The sequence below is a fragment of the Sesamum indicum genome, unplaced genomic scaffold (genome assembly GCF_000512975.1).
Source record: "Sesamum indicum cultivar Zhongzhi No. 13 unplaced genomic scaffold, S_indicum_v1.0 scaffold00155, whole genome shotgun sequence".
Classification (NCBI taxonomy): domain Eukaryota; kingdom Viridiplantae; phylum Streptophyta; class Magnoliopsida; order Lamiales; family Pedaliaceae; genus Sesamum; species Sesamum indicum.
In genome coordinates, this window is record NW_011628063.1 from 104,138 (window position 1) to 121,502 (window position 17,365).

At 33.7% G+C, this 17,365-nt stretch overlaps 3 protein-coding genes across 6 annotated transcripts in view; 2 read left to right on the top strand and 1 right to left on the bottom strand.

Annotated features, from left to right (window-relative positions):
- Positions 1 to 424: 424 nt before the first annotated feature.
- On the bottom strand, positions 425 to 5,471 carry LOC105179380 (histone deacetylase 6). 3 transcript variants are annotated; one of them, XR_002286330.1, is made up of 8 exons: positions 4,282 to 5,471; positions 2,910 to 3,350; positions 2,621 to 2,763; positions 2,475 to 2,504; positions 1,552 to 1,642; positions 1,324 to 1,466; positions 718 to 853; positions 425 to 632 (listed from the first exon to the last, which is right to left on the bottom strand). XR_002286330.1 is itself a non-coding variant. In XM_020691311.1 (7 exons), the coding sequence occupies exons 1-7, from the start codon at positions 4,819 to 4,821 to the stop codon at positions 784 to 786; spliced, it is 1,458 nt and encodes a 485-aa protein (XP_020546970.1). In that variant the 5' UTR covers positions 4,822 to 5,471; the 3' UTR covers positions 425 to 783. The 3 variants fall into 3 exon arrangements, 2 of the variants coding, with proteins under 2 accessions (XP_020546970.1, XP_011101292.1); XM_020691311.1 differs by having other exon boundaries at positions 425 to 853; XM_011102990.2 differs by lacking the exon at positions 2,475 to 2,504 and having other exon boundaries at positions 425 to 853; positions 4,282 to 5,467.
- Positions 5,472 to 7,964: 2,493 nt separating this feature from the next.
- On the top strand, positions 7,965 to 11,641 carry LOC105179381 (bet1-like protein At4g14600). Its single transcript, XM_011102993.2, has 4 exons — positions 7,965 to 8,120; positions 8,220 to 8,352; positions 10,297 to 10,353; positions 11,304 to 11,641. Exons 1-4 carry the CDS (start codon positions 8,098 to 8,100, stop codon positions 11,463 to 11,465), a joined length of 375 nt encoding a protein of 124 aa, XP_011101295.1. The 5' UTR covers positions 7,965 to 8,097; the 3' UTR covers positions 11,466 to 11,641.
- Positions 11,642 to 16,959: 5,318 nt separating this feature from the next.
- The window catches only part of LOC105179420 (LOB domain-containing protein 25-like), a 2,060-nt gene continuing 1,654 nt past the window's right edge, over positions 16,960 to 17,365 (top strand). The window contains exon 1 of one of the 2 annotated variants that reach the window (XM_011103040.2): positions 16,960 to 17,185. The gene's annotated coding sequence lies outside the window, so the exon portion shown is untranslated. Of the gene's footprint in view, positions 17,244 to 17,365 lie in introns of both variants that reach the window. The other variant, XM_020691316.1, reaches the window with a different exon arrangement.

Here is a 17,365-nt window from a genome sequence, read left to right on the forward strand (position 1 = left end):
GGTCCATGATCTTAAAGTTTCGTATCATTTTAATTCATATTGTCTAATTCATGATCGATGGTACTCATCTTACTAGTAATTAGGGAGTGGGAGGCTCGAGGTGGCGCCGGTTTGGGGGACGCCATCTCTCAAATTTGGTTCTATTTTGAGCGGGTGGCAATGCGTTCTTAATTCACAGGCTATAGGCGACGCGGCTTGACGGCTGAAGGCGGGTGTTGGATGGTTTTGGGCGGGAGAAAAGAGTAGAAGAAGTTTATAGGAATGTAGACTAATATGCTGGGAAAATCTTTTACACTCATAACTTGTATATATAAATTAAAATACTAACTTAAATTAGAAGATGTAAACTACCTTGATGCATTGTGTGTGTCTTTGCGAGTGTGCGAGAGAGATAGAGAGAGAGAGAGAGATGGCAGTGCAGAACTAGAGAACAAGTCCTTGTCCTTTGATACGGTTCTGGTTCTACCTTACAAACTACGTCAGGGTATACCCATCAAGATGATCATGACAATGGATAAGGTCTCATTTTTCTTTGAACTGAATGCTGAAACGCCGGGACCTGCTCAAACGTACACGTACACTGACTTTACATAGGAACAAGCAAATTCCTCTAGGTAAATTCCCTGGCGAAACTGCAGCAATGATGGGTGAAACAAGACTCAACGAGCGTTATCATCAAAATGCAACACGTTGCTTGTTTTCATCTGTATAACTTACATTTAGGTCACTGAAACAAATGGAAGGGAAAACATATCTGCACAGGAGTCCAAGAAACCAGCAATATCAATGAGAAATCTCATCTTTGATGGTGTCGTCTGTCATATCCTCCTCTTTGACTGTGTCAGAACTACCCCTGAATCATATATCATAAAAGCAGTTGAAATTAGAAGACAGAGAGAAGCTGATTACTCATATGTATTTGTTAAGAATTTTCTGATGCAAAGAGATGATGAATCAAAACCCAAGCGGCAGAAAATGCTATAAGCCAGTGCAATAGTTTCTGAATCGAATGAGCATGTTGTTAACACTATTATTCTCAACTGAATTTATTTTAAATATAAGTCACACTAACAAGTTAATGAAAATAATGTAAGGCAGTGCAATGGTTATCACAACTCTATGGCATATCATGTCAAGCCAAGGGTTTTGAATAGCAAATATTTGACACTATCGTAAAACCTCTCGTTTTTGCAAAGGATCTCATGTGGCCCTTTAGTAGCCGTATCAAGTTAGAATTTAACCCCTATACAAACATGTTACCTGGAAAGAGAGCAAACAAAATATTATAGAGCATCATGACAAGTTCACAACACTGGACCCTACCTCAGATCTGTGCTTGTTTGATATGTAGCGTCGCTATTCAAACTTCGCTGCAGAGGCTTCTCGTCCTCGTCATCATCAGATTCATAATCGTTCTGACCACTCCATATCCGGGGTTTCGGTCTAACTTCCATGTCTTCTTCCCTCTGAAAATGAAGATAGATCAGAGTCTGTACAAGGAAATCAAATATAAATTCGTACGACGTAGAGTATTTGCTCCAGCAATTTCACCTCTTCAGGAACTTCTGTGGTTGGAGGCATTGTCTGAAATGGGACGCTGGGCACATGTTGTAGTTTAGAAAGTTGATCAAGTAGCATATTTCTGCAATTTCAACTAATTGTGAGAATACCTTCACATGTAATGGCATAAGCTTATTTACAACTTTACCAATCCATCAAAGTACAGACACTCATTAAATGGGAAGCAAAGAGGACAGAGGTTATAAAGGTAATGCTAAGAAGGCTTATAGCTCAGAGTTCACCTATCAGTTGCTGTCCTGTCAGAGTACTACACATAATCAATTTCCATAAGATAAGTTCCTAGTTTGCTTAAAAAATGCCTGAACAGGTACCCAGTTAACTTAGTAAATTTTGGGGAGAGAATGTGTCGGTGATAATTATTCAACTTATCGGTCAAGTTTTTCATCGATATGCAATTAGACAGAGACAGATAAGATATGGATAAATTTATAGAAGATTAGCCAAAAAACATGTACACAAATATAGTGAAATATAAACAGAGGTGTTTGACTACCAATATTATATACTAGGGACTAAAATAAAATATAAAATTGAGGCTAGATAAGCATGCAGGAACTCAGGAAGTACTGGAATCAGTAGAAGGTTAGGATGAAGACGACAAAAATAACAGATGCACGGAAAAGCTGATATAAGTCAATAACGGAGAACATATCAACATAATTGATGCCTGTGCAAAGTATACAATTTTAAAAGAATGAATCAAATCCTTCAATGAACTAACTCAAAGGAGAAAATTAAGATCACAAGTTTGCTGCAACATGATAACTGTGGAACGAGGGGTTCAAGGACCCAGCATGTAATGAGTGTTTTCTTTGTGAAGAGGCCCCCAGCACACGCAAGCATGATTTCGCTTATAAGCACAATATACTTAAAAGAAACAAAAAATTTTACACCTGGCCACAATGACTCTATCGATTCGGATTCTGCACAAGAACAGGCAAGCTGTGATGGAGGTGGTTGGAAATGGGACAAAACAATAGAGTTGAATAACATCACAGTAAGTTCCACAAGTATGGATGGTAATGGTGCAAAAGCTCACCTGATCTTCTCCAAATCTCTCTCTGTATTCAGATTTTCCATATGGCTTGGTTCCACATGAAGAGTATAATCTGGCCCAAAGTACTCGTAATATTCATTGTATGGCAACCTATTATCTGGTTCCACATCAACTGCAACTGCAGTCTACCACAAAGTGGAAAATTATATATCAGTGGATATTCCACTGAAGTTAATAACCTTTGAATGGTTCAACCGGAAACAGATAAGAATGGAAATAAATGAAAATACACATGCACATTTGCACACACACAGAGAGAGAGAGAGAGGACCTCATAGCACCAGCAACGGGCAACATTCCTAATTGTATATCCTCCCCCACCCAAAACCATAAGAGGAACATTGAACGACCTCAAAAAACGAAGGCAATCAGCATGGCCTTTGACGGACAAATTAAAGCATCCTAATCGATCACCAGCCAATGAATCTGCCCCACATTGAAGAACAACAGCATCTGGCTGGTAGACCTCCATGACCTTCTGGATGATGGGACGAAATAAAGTACGGAAGTTCTCATCATTCACTCCATCATTCAATGGGACATTAAGAGCATAATACTTCCCTGCTGCTGCCCCGATGTCTTTAATATGCCCAGTCCCAGGAAAAAAATCACCAAATTTATGGAATGATACTGTCATTACACGGTCAGTGACATAAAAGGCCTCCTCAACACCATCTCCATGGTGAATATCAATGTCTACATATAGTACACGCTGCAGTGAGAATGTAAACATCAGAGTTCAACAGACATAAAAAGAGGAAAAGTTCGACCATTTTAACCCGATGTCAAGTTGATTTATTTAAAAAAATAATAAGATGTAACCATAAACCTTCCAACATATGAATCAAATCATTATTTGCAAGCAAATATTGTTGATGAGATTGTATGACATCAATTTTTCGTTGAATGCAATCCTAACTGCTCTCTTTCATATCAAGGAAAACAAGGAAAATAAAATCACATAACAAACAAGGAGTAACTATAATTTGCAAACATAATTATGCTTTCCAATTTCAATATTTTCAGCAATATATAATTTATTCTAATTCAAGTTTATTCATTATTGTCCTTTTCTAATTGGATGTTTGTGACCATCAAAATAACCATCACACACATAAAGCCAAAGAGTAACTAAGTTCAAGAGTCCAGAAAAAAATTTCAAACTCAGAACAAGCAGAATCAAAAGATGGTATATACTAGCAGAAGACCAGTAACCTAAACAAAACAAACAAATGGATAAAGCATCATCACTCATTATGTAACACACAAAATTCTCAGAACCAAAAACTGTTCTAGATAGACAAGCCACACGTTCTACCTCGAGCATGCTCACATATATACAGAGAGCATATTCGTGAAGGTATTAGCAAAAATTATTAACTTTCAGTTTCAATTTTATGGGGTGATGATACTTGCACTCTACGTGCTCCAAAATTAATTAGTTGGAAATGCCTCATCTTAAAGTGTCTATTGCAATAACTGGAACATTAATACTCAAAAGTAGAAACAGCAAACATCAAACTTACAACACATGTAGAACTGCACACACAATGCCAACCAAAAAGAGAAAGAAGCTTTATTTAAAATGACTTAAATATGCCAACTAAAAACTAGTAAACAAATGAAAAAGTGCTAATTGTTACCCTATGGACTTTTAACAGCTCAAGGATCCCCAGCACAATATCATTAACGTAGCAAAATCCCGAAGCCTCACTCTTCTTCGCATGATGCAAACCGCCGGCCCAATTAATCGCAATATCAGCATCCTGCCTATTGAGCTTGACTGCAGCACCGATAGAGCCGCCGGCGGAGGCCTGGCAAAAGCTGAATAAGCCGTCAAACACGGGGCAGTCCTCGCCAACATTGAAGCGCTTGAGGTGACGCGCGTGTGTGTGGTCGTGAAGCGTGTCGGGGGAGACGGAGGACAGGAACTCGACGTACTCCGGCGAGTGGAAGCGGCGGATATCTTCGGGGCCGGCGGGGAAGGGGCGGCTGATTTCCATGCGGCGGTGGAGGGCGTAGTGGACGATGAGATTGTGCGCCATGCGGATGCGGTGGGGCTTCATTGGGTGGCCTTGGCCGTAGTAGTAGTCGCCGATTGTTGGCTCGTAGAAGTACGATACGCGCCGCTTCCGCGCGTCGGGGCAGGACGACGGCAGCGACGCGCCGCTCCCGGGATCCATTTCTCAATTTGCAGGGTGTTAAAAGGGGAATAAGAAATAAAGTAGGGTGTGGTGAAGGATTTTGGATTTTCAGAAGGGTTTTAACTTTAAAACTCCCACTCCCTAATCCCTATTGACTTCACAAATTCTACTGAATTGAACCTTTTCTTCAAAATATATAAATTTTATTTCAATAAGTAAATTTCATGTTTATATTTTCACAAATATCGATCATTTATATTTGATATTCTAAAAAAACGATAACCTCAAACAATTCAAGAAGGTAGAATTAACGGCACAATAGTTACAAAGACAAATGAAAACTCTAGCCCAAAAGAAGACCTTTTGGGGGCCAAGCCTAAGCCCAAGCACTCCACCAACCTCGCCTGCACGGATGCCAAGCTATCTCCAAGGGAGTAGACACAACACGTCGTCAGCATTCCTATTAGTCAGCTCAAACGAAGAGTTTGGCTCCAACCAACTCACTCAGAGATCTGCTTAGTTGCCCGCTCCGAAGGGCGAATCCATCATATATCCATAATGAGTCACTTGTCCGCAGAAAGTTACTTCCTAAAACAATCGAGATTTAGTCAAGAATGAGGTGCGGCCTCTTTTCCAATTCCATGAGAGGGAGTGCTCCCCCAACGGATGGAGGTGACAGCTATAAACAGGTCTTTGATCTCATGCCGAAGGAAAACGTAACATTGATACTAACACACGAGAAAAATCACTATCACACAATTATACTTGCTTTTGTTTTACTATGCAATTTTGCTTTTTTACATTCATAATAATCTTTTTCGCGTTTGTTTACTACTTTGAGTGTTTTTGCAGATTCTTTTCTCCAAGGCTTGCAAGAACCTAGGCCCAAGACCTCGAGTTGGGCCCATTCGCAAAAGCAATTTTTTGTTCGCATCAATATTATTAGAACATTAAATACTAATAAAAGAAATTGTGTGTTTAATTAGATATTATTCCCACTAAGTAAAATAGTTGTTCCTTCAGATACAATAAATAAACTTGCATGATTGCTAAAAAAATATTTTCTATACATTTCTAATATATATGAATAATATCAAATAATGTAGCAACTAAAATATAAAAAAGAAAATCTAAAATATCAAATATGTAAAAGTGTGCATTTTATTTGTATTAAAATTTTAAATTATTTGAAAACCCCAAGATTAAGTTTAGATGTGAAAATTTGAAAAATAAATTAAAAGGATGAAAAATTAGTCCAAAACCAAGATTATTTTATTTACAAAAAAAAAACCAAAGTAGCTAAAAGTACCTCTAAGAAACTTTTAATTTTTGGTCTAAAAATAATTCTTTTAGTAATTTTAAAAATAAAAACTGACATTCAAACCACATCAAAATTATTTTTATAAAGTCCAAAGCTAAAAAGCACTTTTGCAAAACTATCCCAAACACTTTCTTGTTATATACACCCAATATCTATTTTTTAAAATAAACTATATTATATTCAATCTTATATTATTTAAAAAACTTATATATATTGCTTGTATATATTAAATAAAATAAAATATAAAATAAAAGTTGGAATAAAAGTCCAATTTGCTCGTCAGAACAAATACCCAAGGCTTCATTTAGATGTACGGATTTGAGAATAGATTTGCAGAAAATATTTTAATAATTTCATATTAAATAAATTTAAAATCTATTACAATTCTGCCGAATACACTCCATGATGAAAATTAAAGAATTTGAAATCTTTTGTCACATAAAGCTAGTCAAATAACTATAGTGGATTTATTATTATTGATGCAAGCAAAGTGTAATATTTCGATCGTTTTGAGTGAAGAATAGTTAAATAAAATGTTTGGAAATAAAAGACTCTAAAAGAGTGAATATATGAGTGTTATTCCTCATTTTTTGTGTATAAGAAAAATTGACATTCAAGTAATACTCTAAGTACAAAATTAAAAGTGTTTCTTTCAATGAAAATTATAGTATGAAATAAAACGTGTAGAATCAAGATACAAAGTAAAAATTGTCTTATCTCATTGGAGGAGCTCTCTGTTCACAGACAACATTCAGTTGATTGGATGTCATGGATTTGGTGGAGGATTATTTCAATATGGTTGGAAAAGGTGGAATCCCCCATGGATTCGTTGGAGTCTACCAGCGATTAGAAGATCCCTTTCGAATTCAGTGGAGGGTTATCTTTTTGGTAGTTGGATACCAGTGCTTCTTGGGGACGATTGGAGTAAGTTGCAGATGAGGGCATCTTTTAGAGATAAAGATGTCTTTCCTAACACCTTCTCCAGTTAGGGTCCAAACTTTTAGAATTTATAGATTATTTCTGACTAGAGACGTCATGTATCCCGAAGGGGCTGTTGGTCCTTATATGATTTTGTGATATGTGCCTCCATAGATCCTACGTGGATGTCACATAAGTCACTTGTGGACTCCGATGATATGTAATTTAGTTATAATTGGAGAATTCAAATCTCTAAACTTTCTTGTGGGCTTATGAGGTTTTCTTAAATTTAGGCATACTCGAACTGAGATTCCTAGCGCCACTAGGCCCTCTTAGAGTACTTTGAGTCTTGCATTCCCACGAACTTTCTTCCTTTTGATCAGCCTATTTTTATGGGTATCAATCATCATTATGAAATTTGTAACAATAAATTCATAAAATATATGATATGACATAGTTATATTGCAGCATATATGTACAAATACTACAAATTATTATAGATAATAGATTAGGAAGTGTTAATATTTTAATACAATTTATTATATATATTTTTAATTAATGTGATGATTTAAAAGAAAAAACTACTAAAAATCCCTTAATATAAACTTTCATATTTCAAAAAAATTATAAATAGATTTTCAATTTAAAAAAGATCATCAAATCTTCAACAATTAGCTTTCACTCTATGTTTAAATGAAATTATCTTTGACCTTCTAAAAAATATAAGTTATTTTGTTTATTATTATTCACTTTTAAAATTATTGTTTATCTAACTATATTAATTTATTCCTAATCGCTAGTTGATTTAATATGATTGAGGTAATAAATACTTATAACATAATTTTTGAACTGGCAATCATTTCTCTTGGGACCAATTTGAAGTAAATGAGAAGCGCTAAGTTCAAGTTGAAATTATACATATCTTGAAGTCCTTGATTGCAAAAACATTTAATAATAATGAGAAAATTGGTTGTAATCCAAAAGCCAGAGCAAATTTGAGAAACACGCTCTACAAGAACGTTCCTCCCTTACTTTCCGTAATTTGGCGATTTGCGAGTTTATTCTCGTCTTCTCTAATGGCTGCCCCGTACAGATCAAGGTATTTCAGGATTTTATGCTGCAATTAACGTGTATTTATCAGTGATTTGAAGGGGCAATTTTTGGTGTGCGTCTCGTTAATTGTTCGTTATTGGAACAGAGATGGATTGAGCACAAGGCCAGGGGCGTATGGCGGTAGTTCCGATGAGATTCAGTTGCGGATCGATCCGATGCATGCCGACTTTGATGAGGAGGTCTCGGGTCTGCGGAAGCAAGTTCGAAAACTCCGAGATGTGAGGATTTGTCTTTATGTGTTAATTGTTTGAAAAATATTTATTTTGGCTGGAAATGATCCGAGAGACTCCTGGTAGGTGGGAAGGACGGGGTGAGGTATTGGTTTTATGTGTTGAATATGGTTGCTGACCTTCAATTTTGGTTTAATTATTTGAAGATGTTGAATTTGTACAGTTGATGTGGATATATGTTAATTTTGCTTCAATATAGATATATCGATTGCAATATAAATTTGGAAGGCTTTTCTCGCTATAATTTGTGTTTTTAGTTTTGGTAGGATATTCGAAATGGTGATGTGGTATTGAAGAATTAATGGGAAGTTATCAACAGTTTAACCCGCATCTTCTTTGATGTCACTTGATTGTTTTTGGTTAAGTGATCGCCCTGAATTTTTTGTCTAAATTTGATGTCACTTGATCTTTATTTTCTTTCATATTTTAAATGTGAATAGGGTAGCATCTTGTTAGAACTAAATCTAGTTGCTCACTTGACTATGTACTTGATGTCACCACAAAAAAAGAAAAAAATTGATGTAACCACAAAATGTACTGGGGACATCCAAGTCAATTTCTTCTTGGAGTTAGAATGCAGGATTGTTTTTCTTGAGTTGTTGGGAGTTTTTCAGAGAACATTGTCTGATGCGAGGTTAATTTTATCTTCTAGCAAATAGGTGGCAAAGGTGTTTGTAAAATCCTGAGTCTGTACCTCAATAATAAGGTAAAAATGGGTTTTTTGAAGGAAGTTGTGGTACATTTATACCACATTATTTACTTTGGATCTACTCTTTTGGAGTCGAATGTATTCTAAGAAGCATCCTTTAGCTTGTAAGTTAGGGTAATTCCTCTCAATTTCCTTTTCGATTTGCTCTTCTGGAATCCTGCCCCAAGTATACATGACTTCTCTATCCTTGGGCCTTGGTTAATGCTTCATTAGTACCCCATTCCCTTGTGATGAAAAATTCTTCTCCTAACCAGGTTTCTTCGGCTACATCCAACTTATCATATGGGCAAGTGCCGTTTACTGGTGCTTTGTGATCAAGAACTCTCTTGGAGACCTATACAATAGTCACATAGAAAGTGTAATTCACTGACCATATAATTCTCTTGGATAGTTAACTTCTATCCATGCTAGAATTTTCTGTGATGTAATAGTCTGTTATACGCCCACTCAGATTTGATGGCCTGCAATCCTCAAAACTGTCTGAAGTATGACTTGGTTTTAATAATTCTGGCCACTGGGATTGAACAGTTGCTTAGTCAGCAGAACATTGTGATCCGAATTAACATTTCAAAATTTTCCTCAAATTATGTTGGCTGCCATTAGCGGAAAGTGCCTTTATTTCCATATGACTTTTTGAAGTCTACACTTTGTTGACAAGATATTTTTGTATCCTGGGTCCATATTTTGCATTTAATAACTGTCGTCTGTGTTTTCCGCTTGTACCTATGTCCCAGTCTCTTATATTTATATGTGGTTGTATGGGTGGAATGTTAATCTGGTCTGTAAGTTCTGGATGCTGGCTGCATGGTTTACCATATATTAGGCATATTCATCATAGACAAAAACTTAATTAGAAGGTCGTCAGTTACCCAGAATTTCTCTTCAAGCTTGATTTACCATGTGATTAACTTCTTGACTTTTGCTTTAAGCACCAATTATGGCTCCAATCCTCAGTGTGTGTGCTGAGAGTGCTACTATGATTGGTGATGAATGAGATTTTTCTTAACATGCAAGTTTCCACACATATTCATGAATTTAATGCTGTCATATAGTTTTCAAGCTTGTTAATAAAATGAAAACTAATGAACTCTGGGATTTCCTGTCATTAAATAAATTCTGTTGCTAACACATGTATGAAGATTCTGTCCCATGTTAACTTGTATAGCACTTGTACTTAGTTTTGGATGGTCTAGTCTTATTATTTTTCTGTAAAAATACTGCAGGTAGCTCAAGAAATTGAGACAGAAGCCAAGTTCCAAAATGATTTCCTCAATCAGCTGGTATGCAATCAACTATGCTCTCAGTGTTTGAATTGATACTCAACTAATTGCAACATGTGTTTGAATTGGCATTCAACTAGTTGTTAGATGGAAAAGGTATTGATGCCTACCGCTTTGAGAAATCAACGACAGGATTGATTGATGATGGCCTCTATAACTCTATTTATGAAAAACTGACCACTACACTGTGCAAGTAAATAATTGATTGCTAAACCGTTCAGAGTTTTTGAAATGTTGACTGCGGCACCATTCTTTCTAGGCTGGATGGACGGATTTCCAACAAATTTTGTTACTCTTTATTTAGATGATATGATAATGAAGTAATGAACATGTTCAAGCTCCCTTTTGGTGAAGGTAATTGATGAAAGGGGAGGAAACGGGGAGAATTTAAAACCATGTTGACTTCTCTAGTTGATCAGAGGGTGATAGAATTGAAACCTTTATGCCATCTGCTTATTTGTTAGAAGTTTTTTTATCTGATCTCACCTCATAAATATTTATCATCCTTTTTTTCCGAATCATATTTCAAACACATTGTACTACTTTTTGAAATTTCCGAAGCATATTTCAAACGCATTGTACTACTTTTTGAAAAATATATCACATTGGATCTAATTATGACATTTTATATTTTACCTAACATCCATTACACATTGGATCAATTATTATCATCACATATTCATCCTGCATTGAAAACATACTAACTTCTTTTTTGCCTCATTGAAATGTGAGAGGAGATGATAATTTGCTATCTTTGTTTCTTACTTTTGTGCTATACATAGTAGAAGAATATTATTGCTTTATGTGCCTCTGCCTCTAGCAGGACGTCTGCTTTTTTGAATAGATATACAGAGTTTTAAACCTTCTACCACTTAAAATTAGATGTAATACTATTCCAATTATCTGTGAGGAAAGCAAATGATCTTGCGTGGTTGCTTTTGTTTGTACAGCAAATGACAATGATTAAAGCTCAGGCAGGGGTGAAAAACAACATGAGGAGACTGAACAAGAGCATCATTAGGGAAGGGTCGAGCCATGTCATGCACGTAGTTCTTTTTGCACTGCTTTTATTCTTTTTTGTCTATTTCTGGTCCAAATTTTCGCGAAGATAAGGAGCAAAGAGTGATTTAATACTTGGTGTAACTATAATATTGAGACAAGGTCAAAGATTGTCGTTTAACTCAAATTCTGGGTACGTTCTTGTAAATACTTGCAGTTGGTTCCTCTCACTAATTACTTGTGTATATCACTTTACCAGTGTGTATGTGATGGACACTTCTTATTTGAATTGCTTTGGTCTTTCTTAACCTCGCCATCCCTTTCTTCAAAGTATGTGGTCGTCGTCTTCCACATCGCATCTCTGCTCACCACACTGGAACTGCCAACAGAAAAAAGGAAAAAGAAAAAGAGAAATGGTCTTGTCGAAATAGGGGAAGGGTATTTTCGGCCCTAGTAAAATATTAGGGATTGGCAATTAAGAAAATTAATTGTAAGTTGGCGTATATTAATTTTTTATTTGGGGATTTTAGATATTCCAGCTACAAACATATTGATACGGACATCTAAATATTAAAGATACCTCATGTCTGTGTAACATTTAAGTTGGATTTTCAAAATGTTGCATCAGTATTAATTTCTAACCCAAAAATCGAACGTCCAAATTAAATTTATGGAAAAATTTACTAAATGTCAAATTTTTTAAAAATCGGCGTCCTTAATTGGCAATCCTTATTTTTATCGGACAAATATGCAAACCCTTATAATTACGAAACCTAAATTGCAAATTAATCCAAAACATAAATTCACTTAATCCTCTACTATAGTCCTCAGACTGGTCCATGTTTACGACTAGAATGGAATAGAAACTGAGATAGATTAGAGTAAGAATTTGTTTGGATACGATAATTTTATATTTGCTAAATCTAAGATTATAGAAATTATGACTAAAAATTGATAAAACAATCCCACTTTTACTTAAATGGATTAAAAACGCGAGTTAGGCCTTTTATCAAAATACCAAAAGATAATATGGATATATTTTTCACACATGGACAGGATCATAATTCGCTTTTTATATACATTCAGATCTACAGTAGCGAGTTTTAGGTAAAAATTCTAACTGAAAAAATAAAAATTAAAAAGTTAATTGGGAGGAATTCGACTGAATATTCCGTCCAATCCCAATATGTAAACATGGTCGTTTTGCCATCTCAATGATCAAAATATATACTACTAGTTTGATCTTAATTTTTTTTTTCAACGTAAAACCTAATAATATTAAGAATAATTGTACCGTCCTTTAAAATATAAAAGGTAATTTTGTATAATGATGTTGACGTTTTTGGGGTTGTATATATCTAATTATTCAAAAAATAGGGAATAGTTTGTGCAAATAAAATCGATGTTTTTATGGGTGTATGTGTAATTTTTTAAAAAACACTAATAATTGTGTAAATAAATTATAAATAAGGATTGTAGATATAATTATCCTTAATTTAAATTAGTTTGCCTTTTGCATGGCTGCATAATCATGTCGTCACAAATGAGATAAATTCATACGTACATAGAGGAAAAAATAAAACTAAATATGACCATACTTTTCAATCTTAATTAGCATTTAATTAATTAATACCCTAAATTAATGGATGGTGCATATATAAGGGGAGCTATAGAATTAGGCACAAGAATCTCTCTAGAAATGCTAACTTTCTGCATAGTTTTACCACTTTGATTTAAATATAATCAAAATATTTACTTAGGAGACATTATAGTCAAGATGCAGAATATATGTATATATATAATTTGGTACCCTTTACATCTTGAAAAAGCATTGAGAATTAAGTGCATGCAATCTTGGTTGAAAATGATTGAAGATATAGCTAATATATATACCCTTAGGTAAAAGCCCCCCTACCATATCTTTCAAAAGACCTACCCTAATATATATATATATATATATATATATAGTCAATGATTATTCTTGTAAATTCTTCAATTATAATAATTAATTTAAGTTAATAATGATGCTTAAAGGGGAATAGTTAGAAAAACCAAAACAACATCATATTTGGCTGTAAATTATATATGCATTGGCATGAACTCAGAATGCTAATTTACAATTGAATTTATATAAGTTTGTAGCTATTGAGATGGTACTGCAACAATCCTCCTCTCTTTGTAATTCGAAAATTCTTTTCATTTTTATAGTATGTGATTGACTACTTTATTAAACTCATCTTTATAATGAAGATCATCTATAGTTCAAATGTAGGGCTATAGATTTGCATTACAGGATTGAGAAGAGAGTATGTAGGCCCATTTCGTCTCTGGATCAGATACTTGTTTTATTTTTTTATTTAAGTCATTATTATCGTCAACAACATCCATATCTTCTAAATCATCACTTGAATCAACCCCATTAACCCACTATTGATTTAATCTTATTCAAAAAAAAAAAAGAAAAAAAGAAAAATCATTTAGGTCCAAGAAGCCTACGGTGTCCTGAAGCGATTAATTTCACATGCCTTCGGCTTTGAACCATCAGCATTTTCTGTTCTTCTTTTCACCATCTTCAGTAACCCTTTTGTCGATTGTGTTATCCACAATGAGAACAAAGAAAAAAAAGGCCAAAATGCATTTTTAGTCTTATAAAATAAAAGACATAATTTTTTTGTACATGACTTTGGTAAGTGACGCTTTTAGTCTCATTAAAATTACGTTTTTTAGTCCCAAAAAATATAATTTTGGGATTTTTTAGTCCCAAATTCACACCATCTTTTTAGTCCTAAACAACACTCTTTTAGTTTCAAAATCACAATGCACACGACTTTTTGAAACTAAAAATGCGTGATTATGAGTTTTATAGGACCAAGAGTAACACCTGTCATAGTTGTGGTATCAAAATAAATTATATCTTTATTTTATAAGACTAAAAAAGCATTTTGCGCAGAAAAAAACAAAAAACAAAAAACAAAAAAAATTTAGGATTTTCGATTTTTGGAGAAACGTAGGGTTTAGCGATTTTAACTTTTATTTCAGCAGAAATGATGACTTGGCAATTAGCCCAACTAAGCTGCCATTGTCGTCATCGTCTTCCTCTTCTTCTTCTTCTTTTTTTATTTTATTTTTTATTTTATTTTTCAGGTAACGTTCTAAAATCTTGAAGTTATAGATGGAACATCACATTAGCATCTTGATCAGAATCCTTAATTTATTTGAATTATGTGTAAATCATGTGAGATTTTTCAATAACATTGGCGAATTACAGTAATTTTGTCCTCAATTTGCAATTTTTAATTTATAGGTCTAATTGCAAAATTGGATTTCAACATGACGAAAAATATCACTCCCTCATAATTATAGAACTAAAATTATGATTTTCCTTATATAACTAACTAAATATATATATAGTAAGGAATCAATTCGATCAAAGAAATGCGTTTTAGGGTAGTTGATATCCATTTGTCTATTAATCCATATGTAATTCACATCACTATTTAATGCTAAAAGAAATTAATTTTTTTTATAGTACAATTAACTATATACAATATCGTATATATTTTAGTCAATTAAAGTTCTAAGAGTAAGGAATTATATATTATTGATCACAAGAATTGCCAGCCAAAACGATATATATATATATATATATATATATATATATATACCTCGACCAAATATATTGTCATAGAGGAAATTAATATAGTATGAAAAAGTAAATGTATTCCTGGGACCAGACATTCCATAAAAATAGTACTAATAATTTTTGTTTTATGAATGTTCTCCTTGGAACAATTAAGAATTCCCTAAAAACTATCATACCTATTTCATTTAATTTGTCTTCACTAAAGCCTGAAGAATGCAGGTTCTAGCTAGAGGCAATGAGCAACGTCCCATGATCTCTTTAAGAGTTATGTCTTTACTTATATATATATATATATATTTATGCAGAATAATCGAAGAAATTAAGATCAAATTTAGGTATACTTTATATTTTTATTGTATTTGTATCAAAGCCCTAAAAATTTAATCATTATATTAAACTTTTACAGGTATTTTATTGATTTATTTAATTGCCAATGCATGCACACAGAAGAGGGAAAACGTTGTACCAAATCTTGATCGATTCCCTCTTTTCAAGAACAATGATTTAATTTAACAAATTAATATACAAGCAATGTAATTATTTATTCATATCTTTATTTTGGTTTTATCATTTTATATATATCACTTCTACTTCTTGCGGAAAGTTGAATAATTATTAGGTTTCATATATAATTAAGTCTGTATTTAAATGAATTCGAAAAAATAAAAGTAAAATCTAATCTCAAAATATATCAAAGTAAAATAGCAAAAAATTGGTGGGTATTGCTATATATTAATTTGTCTACTATATATTGCTTTGAGTCTTTGACAATATACATTATTTAGTAGTCAAAATATACACCTGATCAGGCATGCTTCAAAAAAATTAAATAAATATATATATACACACACACTCATTTTATTTACAAATATTGCTGAATTATCAGATCAAATTTAGTAATTTCCGCAAAATATATTACTAAAAATTAAACCCCAAGTAGATGCATTTCATGAAAAATTGTCAGAATATTTTCTGCTGGTTAATTAGTGATTACACTGAAGTAATTAATTGCGATGAAAATTAAATTAGCCTCTTTGGTTAATTATATATGGTGGAAGAGGATACATGCAATTGATTGCAGACATCAGCACCACCATAGAGCAGAATATATTCATTCCATTGAGCAGCCCACCTTTTTTGACCAAACATATATCTATGGAAACCCTTATTTCTGGAGAATTTAATGGGACTATGATCAGCATTCTGCAAATCAAATTACATCAATGTGAATTGAGCACCCTTAGATTCTCCCACTTACCTAGGATTGTGATGAAACTGGGGGTGGGGTTGGGGTGTCGATGTATGGATTATGGATCATATAAATATAGGTTCTGTTTCTGAATATGTATGACTTTTGCTGTTATTAATTATAGCATTTCATTGCTAGAACTTGAGAGCGAAATAAGAGAGGGAGTAAAGTCAGAATAAGATACAAAATTTACGTGATTCGTTCAGAACAGAACACTATGGTGACTAGAATGAGGGAATATAATCGTATCAAAAGAGAAAACTCGTCATCACTTACTAATTAATCCATCTATATAATATATATATATATATATATATATATGTGCTCCATTTCGAAGAACTATTTTGCATTGATTTTGTTTATATAATGGATATATATATGATCTTCATGACAGCCACCAGAACCACAGTGTCTCAAATACTATATATATTATCAAAAAGGGCATATTTATGTGGCAATAATTCGGACAGATGAATTAAGTAGTGGCTATGTGTGTGTAATAACTTCTACTTATTGGAATAATTAATGAGAATATAAAAATTAAAAGAAAAAAAAGAAGGGTTTTTGTAAGAATATCAATCTTTTTGGTGGTTGCCTGATCTGATGAGTGGAAACAGAAAAAATAGGGTATGTAAGGAAGAGAAATTATTAGTTGCAATGTCATAGTCATCTTTTCTAGCTAGTGTACCCTCTTCATTTATTATTGCCCTTTATTTGTCTTTTGCCCCTTCTTCCATTCCCACAAAATGCTCTTTGCTTTGCCCCCTCCCCACCCCAACTCTTTCTCTCTTTGAATTTAGGGTTTTCTCCTCCATTAATTATCAGGGCTATCTCTCTGTGAAATTGTGCCCCTCCAGTTCCTGCAGTACTACTTATTCCCCACCTTGTCTTCATCTTTGGAGAAGCAAAGAATTAACACTCTCTTGCAAGTGAGGGAAAAGGTACGTACGTAGTAGTGCCCTTTTCCTCCTTATTCTGATCAAAGACCAGACCAGACAGGTAAATTCATGAAAGCCCTTTTGCAAGTTTTTTCTTTGACTACTTTCTTCAAGTAATAATATGTTTCTTTTTGGGAAGACAAAAAAAACATCATGTGTATATATAGTAGTAGCTTCACAAAT